Raw genomic sequence first — 16,445 nt, 5'->3', positions numbered from 1 at the left:
GAGACCAACAGCTGAAGTGTTCCTTCCAAGTGCAGTACCTGGGGCAGACGTGGGACCTGATTCTCTGTTTGGACATAGGCATTTTACTATGTTTCTGCAACATAAAAGGGTCTTAAACTGGCTGGGGAATACCTCTCACGTAAGGGAATGGTGCAGAACACTAGCAGAATGGCTTGCTGACATCCCCTTTCATAGATCCCTATGAAAATTAGTCAGCTTCTCAGTGAAGTCCAGTAAATAAAAGGAAGAAAATATACCACAAACATCAGCAAAATGTTTTTTTGCCTCCACTGTAGGAGAAAGAATCACTTCGCTGAATAGATAGTCTGTCTGTTCACTGAGGTGCTGGGGAAATACATCTGTAATAAATCCCCTTGCAAATGTAACATCTATCATACTTGATGACAAACACATTAGTGCTACAAGATTTGACACGTATAAGGAATACTGTAATTCAACTGCTAATTAATCCATGATTAAAAGACCTAATTAATGAATAACCCAGTGAGGAACTGTCTCAGAATCAAGGTGCGAAGAGATAAATGATAACGGGGAATCTCATTTATGAGATCAGTTTATTTAACTAAGAGTAGAATTTGAACTGATTAAGTAATTGTGCTACAGTGATAGGCAATCTAGAAATATGTACATAGAAAATAATACAGGAGTCAAGCTCAGTTTTTGCATACCTGTTATCTGCACGTTTTTGTTATTGTTGGTGCTTAAAATAGCATTAACTTGATCTTTAATGGAAAAGTTAAAGGAAGAAATATCTAAGTGACTTATATCAACTTTATTATTAAATGGCCACTTTTATAATATGGCTTTTATTACTGTCTTTTCTTTTTTTAATGTATTGTTACTACAGTATAGCCACATGACATCCATCAGTAAGAACTGTGGTCAGAAAAAAGTAAATTGTAAGTGCCACACACAGCTAGGCCACTATATATATAGGTGCTTAAATGAACTGGGGGCTTGGATGAGAGCTTGCTGGCTGCAGTTCACTCCCAACAAGACAGAAGTAATGATGGTGGAGTTGGTAGACCTTTTTACTCCTGGAGTCCTAAGTAATGGCTGCCCAAGAATTCTTTCTTCCATATCCACCAGGCAAGATGAGTGTGATTTATCTCTACAGTGTAGCTCTTGCCACAATTACCCATGCTTTCATTGCTTCAAAATTAGATAAATGGGTTGTGCTCAACACAGGGCTATGATTTGGTACCATTCAGAAGCTAAAGCAGGATGCTGCAGCCTGTTTGTTAAGAGAAACTGCACATTTGGAGCACGTGCTCTGTGATCTGCACTGGTTTCCATGGAGCTTCTGAGTGGAATTCACAGTGTTAGTTTTAACTTATAAAGTCTTAAGTTGTTTGGGTCATGGTTACCTCAGATATCGCCACTCTTCCCATGATGTACTTCCACAGGTGAGTTTAACCAAAGTGCTTTAGCTGGAGCTCCCTCAGTATAAATGAGAGGGAGCTGCTGGCAGGGCATTCTCAGGGTATGTTTAAACTGAAAATGCTACAGTGGCGCACTGATGGGACGGCTTCTCCTGTCAGCAAAGGTAATCCACCTCCCAAGGAGGCAATAACTAGGTTGATGGAAGCGCTGTCTACACCAGGATTTTTTATGGCCCTGAGAGACGTAAATTCCTAGTGAAGACCAGGCCTCGGCGAGGAGTCCTCAGTTCTGGCCCTTGCCTCTTCACTTGGTCTGTCAGGCCTAGATTTATTAATCTTCTGAACACATGGCAATGGCCATCTTTTTTCTCTCTTGGTTAAAGCTGGTGAGGATCGTGTGGGCTGAGGTAGATATCTTTATGTGTAGTCCTTGTTTATGGAGGAAATTGTGAAATTGTAAACTTCTTGGGGCAGGGACTGTCCTTTGGTTCTGTATTTGTACAGTACCTAACACAGTGGGATCCTAGTTCTCAAGTAGGGTTTCTAGGTGTTACCTTAATACTAATTTTTTATTTATGGGATAAGCACCTAGAACATTGGACAGGCAATTATAGATTTTTTTAAAAAATCTGTACGAGTCACAGCCTGTGGTGCCTGCTGTCATGCATGTCGGATACTTAGCGGATACTCATCCTGATGGTGGAGTTCTGCATAAATGCTACACTTATTTCAGTAAAACGAATGATAAATACCATCTCTTTATCCTTGGCCTTTTGGGCCCTGATTCTGCCAGTGCTTATATACACAAATAGATTTATCCAAATGAGTACTCTCATTGACTTCAATGGGCCTACTTGTTTGTAAAAGTACTCACATGAGTACAAGTTTGCAGGACTGGGCCCTAAGTTGTATTTCTGAAGAATAAGTAAAACAGAAAATTGATTTGCAATCCCTTTATGTCTGGAAAACAAATGTGAAAATAACAAAAGCAGAAAGAATGAGATATGAGAACAACAACATTCAACTTCTATAGCCTGCAGCTATGAGATAATGTTGGAACTACGCATTTATAATGGTACTTTAAAATAATTCAGCAGCTGATACCAGAAGAGGACATTTCACCCCCAATTTAATTATTTAAAAATAATATACACTACTTTGAAAAATAGTTGGTATGCAATGTATCATATTCCCTTAAACAGCAGGCAAAGATTTTACAATATTCTTTACAATAGCCATGAATTATAGTTAATGGATGAGCTTAGTTCCTAATCGAACTCTACTGAAATCAATAGATACACACCAGGGATGAATCTGGCCCCATGTGTTACATTTGAGGATATTGATTAAGGCCCACTAAATTGCCCATATGTGAGTGTGAATTACTAGTGGTAAGATTATCTGCTACCATCGACTCCCATATGCAGAACTCCTTTTTCCAGAGGTGATGCTATTGTAAATCATACCCTTGCTTTCTTTTTATGGTCCTGGAGCCTTTCTTCCCTGGAAGGCACTGTGCTTTCATTATACAGTAGTATATTACCAAAGAGCCTTTCTTTCATGATCTGTCTCACTAACACTTCATAAGACTGAGTGAACATTATAACAATGCATCATCCGAGAAAGGGGCTTTGATGATCTGTAATATAATTCAGAAGCAGACCTCATCCACGGAAGAAGGTATTCAGCTGCAAACTCAATACAGTTCAAGAGTAAACTTTGCAGACATTAGAGCAAATGCTCCTCTGGCCTGGATGGCGAAAGCCCACACAAGATAGGAAATATGCTGGTTTCGGTGTATTCTCCTCTCTCACCCACTGCTTCCTTCTAGTTAGAGGCAGAAACTGTGTGCAGAGCTTGACAGCCCTCTCACTCATGGCAGAGACTACTCCCACATCTGCTGGTGCAAGGATGGGGAGGAAAGGGAACTGAGTTTTGTTCAGGATGACTGGGCACATGGGGGAGCATGATGAATCTGGGATGCGGAAAGGATTCCTGCCACCTTCCTCAAGTGAAAGTCTCTAGCAGCTAACCCAGCTACCTGTGAAGTAGAGAAGAGTATTTTCTCCTAAGTGGCAAACTGTAAATTGATAGTGAAGTTAGGTTATGTCTACACTAGCACTTATGTCAATATAACTCATGTCATTTGGGGTGTGAAAAAAATACCCCTCTGAGTGACATAAGTTACTCCAACAGAAGGGCTGGTGTAGCCAGCACTAAGTTGGCAGGAGATGCTCTCCTGCTGACATAGCTACTGCCATTCATTGGAGGTGGTTTAATTATGTCAATGGGAGAGCAACATGAGCAATCTGACAGCGGCACAGCTGCATCGGTACAGCTGTGCCACTGTCAGCTCGCTAGTGTAGACATGGCCTTAGTGTTTGTACAACGCATCTGATTATAGACAAAGCTTTCCATAGAGGAGTAAAGTCAGTGTTCTTATGACATTGCTATTAATGGGGTTTTGACAGCTGTTGTCAGCAGTAGGTTAAAGAGACACTGGGAGCTATTTATGGCTTCATTGTTAACACTCAGATATAAGCAAACAACAGAAGCTTCTTTACCGAAGCAGGAAAGGTAAAGTTCATACAGTCATTCAAAGATACAAAAGACACTGGCATAGCAAAATACCTGACCTATCCCTATGCCTGAGTTCAGAGGCACTGTATCTTCATGATAGTACTTAGGATAGCTCTTACAGATATAACAAATAGGATATAACCCTACTTGTTGTTCTTATCAGTCTGCATATGCCTAACTCACTGGTTAGGGGAGACTGGAGTGCTTTGTTGATAAACAATTTATTTTTGTCTTTCTTAATATGCCCTCTAGTATGGAGATATTTTGTAGGTTAAGAGAAAAAGAACATTAAGAAAAGGTAGAATAAAAGAAAAAAAAATAGGGATTTGGTGACCATTTCCCCCCCACCCCTCCCCAAGTGTTTTGACTCAAGGCCAGACTGTAAGTGACCCCAGTGGAAGGATAGGAGGCCTGGAAACAGTGATTAGAGTAAGAACTTGGAAAAATTAATAGCTGAAAGTTTGAAAAGACACACTAAGGCAAGGGACAGGCTATTTGTTCAACACTAGCTTGACAGCTCAGGGCCTTTGTGTCTTTTACTAACGAACAATGTAATAAAAGTGGCATCTAATGAAATCTCAAGTGAAGTTAAAAAAAGAGAAGAAACAATAGTTTTTATCTTGGTGGAAGCAATTATTTTTAAAAGGCTTTCAGAGTTCTTTTTTATAAGATTTCCTCATGTTGGCTCAGTGAACCATTTTATGAACATGTAGGCATAACAAAAGCCCTCTATAGATAGATTAGCTACATCTCATGATAAAAAAATCGAGTTGAGATGATTACATCTTCAGCAATGACTCTGAGCAAGAGAGAACAGTTCCAACACTGGGAATTTAGCCATTGACTTCACTAAGGACTTGTCTACACTGCGATGTTGTCGACAAAACTTGTCTTTCACAGGTACTTAACCCCCTCCCCCTTAACCCACGAAAGACAAAAGTTTTGCTGGTGCAAATGGCAGTGTGAATGTGGCTTTGTCGGCAGGAGTGTTCTCCTCCTACAAAGCCAACGCTGCTTGCGGGGCTGGAAGTATTTTGTTGGCAAAAATGCCGACAAAATACCAACAGAGAGTGTTCACACACGCTGACTTTTAGCAATAAAGTGTAGACAAGCCCTAAGAGCAGGAGCAGTCTGCAGGTAATAGCCCTGTGTCTAATTTGTCTCTGCAGTTTCGGCTGGACACAGCATACTTTACTTCCTGGCTTAGGCTCCAATTCAAAACTGTACTCAATTGCTTGCTTAAAAGTAGGCATGTGAAGTACCTGGCTGAACTGAGGTCTTATTGCTATGTTCTGCTAAACAACTGCCACATTTCACAAATTGGTGATTGCATTTCAGTAGTAGACAAAGTGATTTCTGTATCTGATAGGACTGATCCTGCAGCCCTTAATCACATGATGAACACTTACTTGTGCAAGTAGTCCCATTGATTGGAATAAGGATTAGTAGCATGAAAAAGGCTCAGTAGGATGACGACCTAAATTTGGTAAACACTTTAGGATCATTTGAGATTGACAGGAACTTTATAAACTGTTATTATTACTATTAATTGTTAATGGAATCATTAACAAAAAAATCTTTTTCTTGGATGATACTTAATCAAGTTAATATTTCTTTGTCCATTTTTTCTCAAGCAAGCTGTAAGGAACTGGACCAGAACATTAATTTGTATTAATTGTTTTCTTCCCTTCTTATGATGACATCTTAATGATACACTTGTTTTTTACAGGAAAAGCTTAATGTCGGTAACATGGGACATCAGGTGATAATATTTGACATTTCTGTCGTAAGAGGCTTCTGGGAAACTCAAGTCAAGAAGTATAAAGAAACTCGAAAGAAGGAGAAGGAAAGATTAGCACAAAGCTCATTAGAGAAGTAAGCCAACCTACTACTCTTCTGTTTAACTGAATTCATTGACATATCTCAGAGTAGCAGCCGTGTTAGTCTGTATCTGCAAAAAGAAAAGGAGTACTTGTGGCACCTTAGAGACTAACAAATTTATTTGAGCATAGGCTTTCATGAGCTACAGCTCACTTCATCGGATGCATGCAGTGGAAGATACAGTGGGGAGATTTTATATACACAGAGAACATGAAACAATGGGTGTTACCATACACATTGTAACGAGAGTGATCAGGTAAGGTGAGCTATTACCAGCAGGAGAGGAAAAAAACTTTGTGTAGTGATAATCAAGGTGGGCCATTTCCAGCAGTTGACAAGAACATCTGAGGAACAGTGGGGGTGGGAGAATAAACATGGGGAAATAATTTTACTTTGTGTAATGACCCATCCACTCCCAGTCTTTATTCAAGCCTAAGTTAATTGTATCCAGTCTGCAAATTAATTGCAATTCAGCAGTCTCTCATTGGAGTCTGTTTTTGAAGTTTTTTTGTTGAAGAATTGCCACTTTTAGGTCTGTAATCGAGTGACCAGAGAGATTGAAGTGTTCTCTGACTGGTTTTTGAATGTAATAATTCTTGACATCTGATTTGTGTCCATTTATTCTTTTACATAGAGACTGTCCAGTTTGGTCAATGTACATGGCAGAGGGGCATTGCTGGCACATGATGTAAATTGGTAGATGTACAGGTGAACTATCAGTGATAGTGTGGCTGATGTTATTAGGCCCTGTGATGGCGTCCCCTGAATAGCTATGTGGACACAGTTAGCACCGGGCTTTGTTGCAAGGATAGGTTCCTGGGTTAGTGTTTTAGTCAAAGCAGAAAGTCGGCACTTATGCAGGAGTCATAGGACTTGACTGATACCATGTTTATTGCTCAGGGAAGAGAAAAAAAGAGAAAAGAATCTCTTTGCTGAAAAGTGCCTAGGGCTGAGTGGTGCCTTTGGTGGAGGGACAGCATGAATCCCTAGAATGAAATCTGGCTGACCCAGCAGGAGTCACTCCTGAGTTCTCCGGTGCATCTCATCCTGATATAGTAGCTACGTCACTGTTTAAAAGCCCAGGACAAGGCACATGACCGAAAGCACTCTTGGTCGAGGGGATCTGGCTATGGAGCAAACTTCCAGAGGAGATCAGGCGAACCCAGAATCTTTTGGAAATGCTGTAAAATCATCTCCTTTGAAAAAAGTTTTTCCAACATAAGAATGACACAACACTGACACTCCCTGCTGTCCCTAAATCACTACCAAACAAAGACAAAACTAATAAACAACATACCCTAAGCAGAGCTTTTGCCCCCAAAAGGAGACTGCGCCAGAGAGTCCATGAAGTGCCACAGGAATCTATTGCTATTGATTTTATGTAGGAGGGACTCTCATGATGGGTGGCAGTATAAAATCCTAAGACAGTTAAGCTACTTGAAGAGGGTGCAAAGTGCTTCTTTTTCTGTGCCAGCCAGCTTCTCTGATTGCTCTGGGGATGAGAGACAGGCCAGTGGTCTCACCTTCACTTTTCACCTTCTTGCCCCCTTTCAGGCAACTAGTGCCCAGAGTTGTTAGGAGGGACCAGGGCCTGTACTTTCCAGCCAGACTATTGCTGGCCCCTGCAAAGGTGTGCAAAAGGCAGGAAACGTCCATGCACCCTTTCGGCACCGATGTAGTGGCTGGCCACAATCTGGCCTCTAATTTGTGCTGGCCACAATCTGGCTGCTCCATCTCTCTGTTTTTCTCTCTCTGACTCATTTGTACAGAGTGTCGGTTTTCTAAACGTTCAGAACCAGAGACCATTTTGTTTCCTATTTGTGTTGGCTAGTAAAAAAGCAAATCACAACAGGCATACATCAGGGAAATTCAACAGAGATTAAAAAAAGAGGGCACCTTAATATGGTAAGGAGTAGTGTACTATTATGCAGCTAATTTTAGCTACCTCACTTTTTGCCAGTGGACTAGGGCAAGACCCAGAGTTCTCCTGTGAGTCATGTTTTCCATGAAGACAACAATCTCTCTGCAGTTGACATCTGTGCTTATCATTACCCATCTCTTCTACTGAAGTAATAGTGTTTGGTGATCTGTTCTGCCTTCATTCATTAACGAGATTCCAAATTCCTTCATTATCTTTTCTGTACCAATGAGGGTAGGCCCAGGATTTGGTATAGAATACAGCAATATATAGCATATGAACTTTCTATATCCACAAGGGAAATTTTTTTAAGCCTGAAATTTATACAATACTTTGTCCCACAACACTAGGCCAGATTCTGATGCTCTTAATTTATGTTGAGAAGCATCACACTCTCCAAATAATCCCATTGATTTCAATGGGAGTACTCCAGGAATAAGGTATTACTCAGTGTAAGTATATTAGAACCTATACCTGTGTTATTATGGATTGATACTGCAACTATTGAAATTAATTTCAAAACTCCCATTAATTCCAGTGGTGCAGGATCAAGCAGTTAAAACAATGTGGCCAAAGTCACAAAGAAAATGGCAATTAATGCAAAACTCACAATTAGAGGAAAAACCCTCTTGTCACATGACAGAATTTCCAGGAGACTTATGTGCTTAAAAACACATATATCAGCTACTGTTGCCTATTGTGTCTCCTGGGCCAGATTGTCAAAATTGCATTCAGCCCAGTTTTCAAATTCTCAGTAGCAACAACAGTTGATGGAGCCCTTTCAAAAATTCTAACCTTAATGCACCATCTTGCATTAGAGGATACTGCAAAGTCTCATTATCCCAGCATAATGACAGGTTTCAGAGTAACAGCCGTGTTAGTCTGTATTCGCAAAAAGAAAAGGAGTACTTGTGGCACCTTAGAGACTAAGCAATTTATTTGAGCATAAGCTTTCGTGATCTACAGCTCACTTCATCGGATGCATACTGTGGAAAGTACACATTATCCCAGCAGGAGCTCCTCAAAGCTTAATGGCTTTTAAAGCAGGAGCAGGTGAGGTTGAAAGAAACCCCACTCTACAATTGGTAGGGAGTTACCTTCTGAGGGCTATTAATCCCAAAGCTTTGTTCTCTGCTTTTAGTTTGTTTTAATACATGGCACTTACACAGTGTGTTATGCTTTCCACCAAAGTAACAGTTTTGCCTGTAAAGAAAAGAGCACTGACTGAATTCAGACAGTAAATCGATCTGCCGAGTACGAATTCAGACAGTAAGTCGATCTGCCGAGTAAATCGATCTTGCCATTTTTACAATCTCTCCCTGAGTAGAAGTTCAAGATAAATCTTCCTGTTTATATTTACAAGGTTATCCAGATCAGATTAAGAATCCCTGTTTTCAAGTTTATATAACAATCATTAACATGTGCAATAGTCACACAGTATTATGCCTGAAGTAGTCTCCTACTATACTGGGAGTAGGATTTGGCACCTATAAATATTCGTGTACTGTAAAGTCTAATTTGTGACATGTAGCCACAATCCTTGAGGAGGGTGCACCATCCCAGAGAAGTGTTAGTGAGATTTTGCCTTAGACAGACACTATTTCTCCAGTACTGCTCCCTGCATGTGTTGTGTGTGTGTAAGGATTTGGAATCAGTGATTAGGCTGGTATAGAATTCCCCCCCCACTCCATGGGCCAGTGGTGTGTGTGTATGGGAGCAAGCATTATTTATACATGACCCCGCCTCCTTCCTCCTCACCATCTTTTGGTCACCTACCTCCATGCAGATATCAAGAGCAAGCATTCCTTGCTATCTACAGAGCACAGGGAGTGGACTTGACTTTGGTCAGGTTTCTTGTGTGTTAACAATGGTCTGGTTTCTTGCATGCTCCTTCACCCCTGTGCAGGTGAGCAAGGGTAGCACACAATCTGTCCTTACTTATGTTGTATATATGTTCACATAATGTCTCTTTTTTATTCATCATTGTCAAGGTTCCTTCCCCACTCTGAACTCTAGGGTACAGATGTGTGGACCTGCATGAAAGACCCCCTAAGCTTATTCTTACCAGCTTAGGTTAAAAACTTCCCCAAGGTACAAACTTTGCCTTGTCCTTGAACCCTATGCTGCAACCACCAAGCGTGTTAAACAGAGAATAGGGAAAGAGCCCACTTGGAGACATCTTCCCCCAAAATATCCCCCTAAGCCCTACACCCCCTTTACTGGGGAAGGCTTGATAAAAATCCTCACCGATTTGTACAGGTGAATACAGACCCAAACCCTTGGATCTTAAGAACAATGAAAAAGCAATCAGGTTCTTAAAAGAAGAATTTTAATTAAAGAAAAGGTAAAAGAATCACCTCTGTAAAATCAGGATGGTAAATACCTTACAGGGTAATCAGATTCAAAACATAGAGAATCCCTCTAGGCAAAACCTTAAGTTACAAAAAGACACAAAAACAGGAATATACATTTCATCCAGCACAACTTATTTTACCAGCCATTAAACAAAAGGAAATCTAATGCATTTCTATCTAGATTACTTACTAACTTAAGGAGTTATGAAGCTGCATTCCTGATCTGTTCCGGGCAAAAGCATCACCCAGACAGACAGACCCTTTGTTTCCCCCCCCTCCAAATTTTGAAAGTATTTTGTCTCCTCATTGATCATTTTGGTCAGGTGCCAGCAAGGTTATCTTAGCTTCTTAACCCTTTACAGGTGAAAGGGTTTTGCCTCTGGCCAGGAGGGATTTTATAGCACTGTATACAGAAATGTGGTTACCCTTCCCTTTATTTTTATGACAATCATACATACGCATGTCTGAGAAACCATCCATAAAAGCTGCCCACTAGAGAGACTATGATTGCTAACCACTTAAAAAAAAAAGAGAGAGACAGAAATTCAGCTTTAGATTTTGCTGCTTATTGTTATCAATCAGAACATACATATGACTTTCCCAAAGGCCACTTCCAATGTGGAAAGAGCAGGTGCCCATGCACCTAGTTTGTACTGATCGCTGGGGCTCTAGATTATAAAGATCAGATTGGAAGTGAGTCCTTTGATTTGTTTTGATGCTTTGAAAGGCAAGAAAATATTTTGTGCATTTCCAAGTAACCCTCAACTACAAAGAATGTACCTGGGATTAAATTCCTAACAGGAGCTACTGTCTCCTTGTAAGGAGGAAAAAAAACCTCACTGTTTTAGGCAGTCATATATAGGGCCAAATTCTGATACCCTTACCCACATTGAGTAGTTCCTTACTTCTCAAGTATTTCTACTGAAATCAATAGAAATACTCAATGCATACTCAGTGTGAGTAAGGGTATCAGAATATGGCCCACAGTGGTCATTTAGAAGTAGGGATTCAAAGAGAAGGCTGTTTCAAAGAGCAGTAGGTCAAAAGGGACCTTTTAGTGCACAGTAGCTGGGTCCACATGGTAATTTGGTGTGCGACAAACTAGCGCGCTATCGATTTACACCCCAGTTTGCCACAAACTAAACCTCCATATGGGCAAGCTCTGAGTTTAAAGGAACTTGCTATTATTTAGTCAAATTCTGTAAGCCTTAGTTGAAAGAAACTCCCAGTGAGTTTTGCTGGAGTAGAGAAAGCAGAATTTAGCTCTTAAAGGTTCTATAACAGTCTCACTGTGAAAAATGTAAGATTTTCCTCCATTTGTAATCCTCTGAGACACAAGATTTTACAAAGAGGAAACCTTACCTATGCAAACATGGATTTTGATAAAGGAATTCCATACATTTTTGAACTGTGTTTATGTTAAAAGTGGCAAAGATTATAAATCTTTTACTGAGAGTTCTACTCTAAAGTGTTAACAGCTTGTCAGCAAAACCTAATTCTGAAGTATGATGTTGTGAGAAATTGTGACTGGGTGTGTTGCCTCCCTGGATCCTATGATGAGGCCTTGGATAGCTGGGCCTTGGTTGACTTGACTTTGCCCAAGTGGATCCATCTGTTTCCCTGTTGGCTCTCCAGAGTTGTGAAATTAGAAAGAAAAGGATTAAGGAGTGGAGCCAATGGAGCTGGGCTACATAAACAATCAGGACCAAGCGTAGGGTATGGAAGGGAAAAGAAAACAAGCAGGGGTGGGTTGTGGAATGAACCCAGTTCTAGAAGGAAGTAGAGTATGTTGAATAAGTGCTATAGAGAGAATTATATTTATTATGCCCCTAGTGAAAGGAAAGATTTGCTGCTGTTGCTCTTCTATTTTTTATGTCTCACACCAGGAAAGGCTTTGTTTGTTTGGGTATAGGTTGATTGAACCCCTGGTGGGGGATAGCTTTTGCTAGGACAAAGCTTTTTCTGCAAACTTGTTTCTGTTTTGGAGAGGAACTTAATGGATTGAAAAGAAACGGACTTTCTACATAAGCAATAAGGTTCTGTATGCTTCCCAAAACACCTGAAAGTTGTGTGTTGGTATTTCAATGCACTTGGGGAGACAGATGTATGTGAGGTGGCTTTCGGAAATGGAGATGGGTTAGATAAACTCAGAAAGCTGCGTGTATTGCTGAATAGTAGGGCACTTTTACAGGCCAGTGGGTAGCTTAGAGTTTTGCTTTTCTGTATCTTAAAACACTGGCCACAGTATTCTCCTCAGGAGTAAATGATTGTTTTATTCAAGATCCCAAAACCCATCAGAAAATCTCATCCTAAATTTTCTTGACCATGGCTTAAATTATAAGCCACAATATGTTAGAGATGTACAGTATTGTATGTTCACTACATCTGTATGGCAATCAATACAAATGCTAGAGAATAGAGCCAGCAGCTAATGCATGGGAATGGATTTGGTTTAATGCAATGTCAGTATCTAAATAAAGATTATCATTTTGAAATGTAAGTAATGTTGCTTACAATACAGCTTCTAACTGGTTCTTCTACATTCTGATGATACTCAGTGATTTTTTGTTGCATCCTGTAATACTGAAGTGTAAATAGAAATCTGGCATGCTGTCAGAGAAGCTTCATGTAGTATGTTAAGTGCACTCATCATGTGGAAGTCTATCTCCACCTTCTGACTTCTTAAAAAAATAAAAATAAAAAGTAAGTACCATATAACTTACGCCATAAAGTGCAATTAAAACACAAACACACTGTTAATACAAAGCTAAGACTGCACCATTAAGCTCTGAAAAGTGTGGAAATGTCCAGTCTAGCCACCTAAGTTTCTCCCCTTGAAGTGGCTCAGTAAATGCCCTTGGTTCATTCCCAGCCCACCAACAAAACATGAAGTCAATAAGGCAGAGCTTGCAGGAGCTGTCTCACTCATTTCTTATCTTCATTTACCTTTTCAGTGTGTAACTAAGTTAACTATGAATTGGACTCTTTCTGAATGTATGAAAAAAGCCTGGACAATATTCAGTCCATGTACAGTGTGTAACTTTTTTTCAAAGGCTTATTACTTTATTGATCAATAATTACTCTCCCTAGAACACTCAAAGCATCTTCTCTATTTCTTTCCTGGACTTGATTGTTCTAGTTCCAGTTGTTTTACTGCTAGTGGCTATTATTTTTTAACCTGTAAGAATTTTTATAATAGTTAAAGTATTTTATTTTTGGTCCTTCATTGAGCAAAAAATGGTTCAGCTATTTTTGAGACACTTTCTGAACAAACTTAGGTCAAATCAAGTGTTTAGGAAAATTATGAATACTTAGAAAATTGGAGGTTAGGACAGAAGTAATTATGCAAGGTTAACTACCATTTTAGCAATATAATTTTTTTTTGTTCATGTGCATTTGCTCATACAGATCTTTATACATAATATAATGGAATACAGTTATAAATGCAGTTTTCTGGCTGTTACATTCCAGCCCATATTCTTCAGCTGCAATCCTGTACAACAGGGCAGCAGGTTAGGTTGGGAAGAAAACAATAATTGGAATTCTGGGGGGAAATTTCACGAAACAGAATTACTTAAACTGAAATTTGGCCCAGACTAACGATCCTAAACTTGCAAAAGATCCCATGGGATCATTTAATAAACCCAAGTGTCTAGGTCTCCAGATGAGTCTCACACAAGAAATGACATGTCAATTAATACAGTATCCTCAAGTAGTTTGCTAGGCTATTTTTTCAGCCTGATTTTTTTTCAGTGATTCTGAGGAAAAACTGTCATGTCATGAAACATCACACCGCTTCCTAAAGCACTTGTCTCTTCCTTTGAGACCTCCCATCCAGCCACTGAGCAGGTCTTAAATTATGCTTGGAAAAGGATTTTAGCCACTCACCCTTAAAAATGAATGGTGTCCTCTCATTTAATGACTCTGAAATCCTTTTGGATGCTAAGTCCAGTCACCCTACTCATTTTCCAAACAGGTTACTCCTTCAAAGAATAACATTATATATACTCAGCAATTATTTGTATTACTTCCAAAGTGAAATCTCTGGAGAATCTAAAATGGCAGCAGCACAGAACTTTCCCATCCTCATTATGAGGAGAAATGTAGTTTATTTAATCTTTACACATCAATATAACAAAGGGATTTTGGATGGCGGGGGGGAAGGCTAGGTCTTACTGAAGACAAGATCAGCAATAACCAAAACAATAACACTTAAACAGATATTCACAGTCTCTGCTGATCCTCCTCCATACCTCAAAAATACTATCTTGAGGGCTTACTGAAAACTGATACTCGATTGGCTTATAGTGATGTTATCACAATGTTGACATATTTCTAGGGCAAGAGTGACTTCTGTTTCAGCAAGGTGTACTTATTCCTATACCTAGCTATCACCACATAAACATCCTCATTGAAGCCAGTGTAACTACTTCCGTGCTTAACGTTAGGCATATGCTTAAGTATTTTTCTGAACTGGGGCCTCAGCTCTCACTTGAACGATCTCCATGCCCCAAAAGGAACACTCCCCTTTTTATGCTGTACTCATGCCACATGCCCAATTGCACTGGGCCCAATTGTGGCCAAATGATCTCTCAAACACCATGAGAATGATAGCCATCTCTTTAAAACAAATGAAACATTCACTAAAGGTTAGGATGAGGATCAAGCTATTTCACAGCTTACTAACAGTAACACTATTACTAATAATTAATAAAAAGAGCACAAAAAATAAACTTTAGGGATTATGGGGTTTGTATCTCTGTAACTATCTTACATGTTTCCATACTGGTCCCAGAATTACCCAGCGTTTTCAGAACCCAAAGGAGTGATAACTTAACTGTTTCTCTCAATAGCCAACAACAATTCATTATTCTCCTTATTAGCAAAGCAGCTTCAGCAAAAAAATTTCAAGGTCCGTTCTCTATATTTCTTCCCCCTTTTCATGAATCTGTCCTTTCACTTTATCTATCCCACTCCGTCAAACTGCAATGTGCAGCTGGTTTTGTTCTGTCTGCCTTAGCAAGGACAAATTATTCCTATGTGGTGTCCTCGCTTCCATTTGGGGGTGGGGGTGGGGGGCGCTAAGTACGCAAGATGGCTGCAAGTTACATCAAATCCAGTTTTCTCACAACACCAGGATATTAGAAAGACAAGGTGGATGAGTTAAGAAGTTGGTCCAATAAAATATTTCCTCACCGTCTTATGTATTTGTTGTAGGGGAAAATGTGTTCCTGGGATTTCCAGGGCCTTTAAAAGAAAGCCAGTCTTCAAAACAAAGCATTTAGACTGGAAACCTACTTACTTACCTCAGAGAAATGTTAACAGAAATTAAAAGTGCCAAATAGTTGCTGGTGGAGTGTTTTCTTAAAACAACCCTCTCCCAGCCGCTGCCCCTGCCAACCACCCAAGAATTTGTTGCACTGTTTTATAGAATTTTCTCACTCACAACAGAGGCATTTTTTTTGTTTTTCAAAGGCATGCATGATAGCATTTGATAGCAGAAGTGTGATAATACATAATTTCCCCTACATGAGATTGTCAATCAGAGATAAAACAGTTTATTTTGATAAGGGTTCCATAAGAAATAATGGCAATCACATACTTTAACAGTGACTAGCTAAAACAGAGTGATGAACCCCTAGTTGTGTTATACCAATAAAATAAAAACCAGCAGGATCTTATTAAAGGGGAAAAGGCAAAATGCCACATTTATTGTGAATACAGAAAGAATAATAGTAAGGAGTTAGTTATAGCTATAACATTCCATTCAATCTCATATTTATTCACACATTCATTCATACACACACACACACAGGTTCTGCAAGGTTGTTACCAGCCTTAGAGTTGCTCATGCCAAGCCACTGGCCAGGTGGCCTGGACATGAGGAGGGAGCAGGGCCTTGTCAGATGCTCATCTGATACTCCTGGAAGTTGGTTTGCAGAATCAGACCCCAAAGTTCTCACTTTCTAGAGTCTATTTTTATAGGAATTTCTTCCGATGCCAGTCTATGGGAATTGCTTCATCATGCTGTTGCTGAATCAATCAGCAGATGGCACATTCCTGATGGCTCTGTGCTGCCAGATGTTATCTTGTTCTTTGGTTCTCCCATTCTTGAGACTGTTGGGTGGATTCCAGTCTGCCCTCTGGGGGCCCTCTGGTTATTTCCACTTGATGCCTTCTTCAGCCGATGTACACTGGATTCGTAGGCTGGCACCTCCCTGATCATTCAGTTATTATCCACACCAACCATCCATCCACATACTTCTTCTATCTCTATTTTAATCACAATTTTTAACAAAGTGAGATGAA

The 16,445-nt window shown here is 39.8% G+C and overlaps 1 protein-coding gene across 2 annotated transcripts in view; it reads left to right on the top strand.

Annotated features, from left to right (window-relative positions):
* LRRC2 (leucine rich repeat containing 2) overlaps positions 1–16,445 on the top strand; it is a 109,365-nt gene that overhangs the window by 30,644 nt on the left and 62,276 nt on the right. For both annotated transcript variants that reach the window (XM_037901699.2, XM_037901698.2), the window contains exon 2: positions 5,713–5,858. In XM_037901699.2, the coding sequence (XP_037757627.1) occupies positions 5,734–5,858 (125 nt within the window). In that variant the 5' untranslated portion in view covers positions 5,713–5,733. The remainder of the gene's footprint in view (positions 1–5,712; positions 5,859–16,445) is intronic.

Source organism: Chelonia mydas, chromosome 5 (genome assembly GCF_015237465.2).
Source record: "Chelonia mydas isolate rCheMyd1 chromosome 5, rCheMyd1.pri.v2, whole genome shotgun sequence".
In the NCBI taxonomy this organism is placed as follows: Eukaryota; Metazoa; Chordata; order Testudines; family Cheloniidae; genus Chelonia; species Chelonia mydas.
Note: the sequence above shows the minus strand (reverse complement) of the source record. Positions and strands in the feature narration are given on the sequence as shown.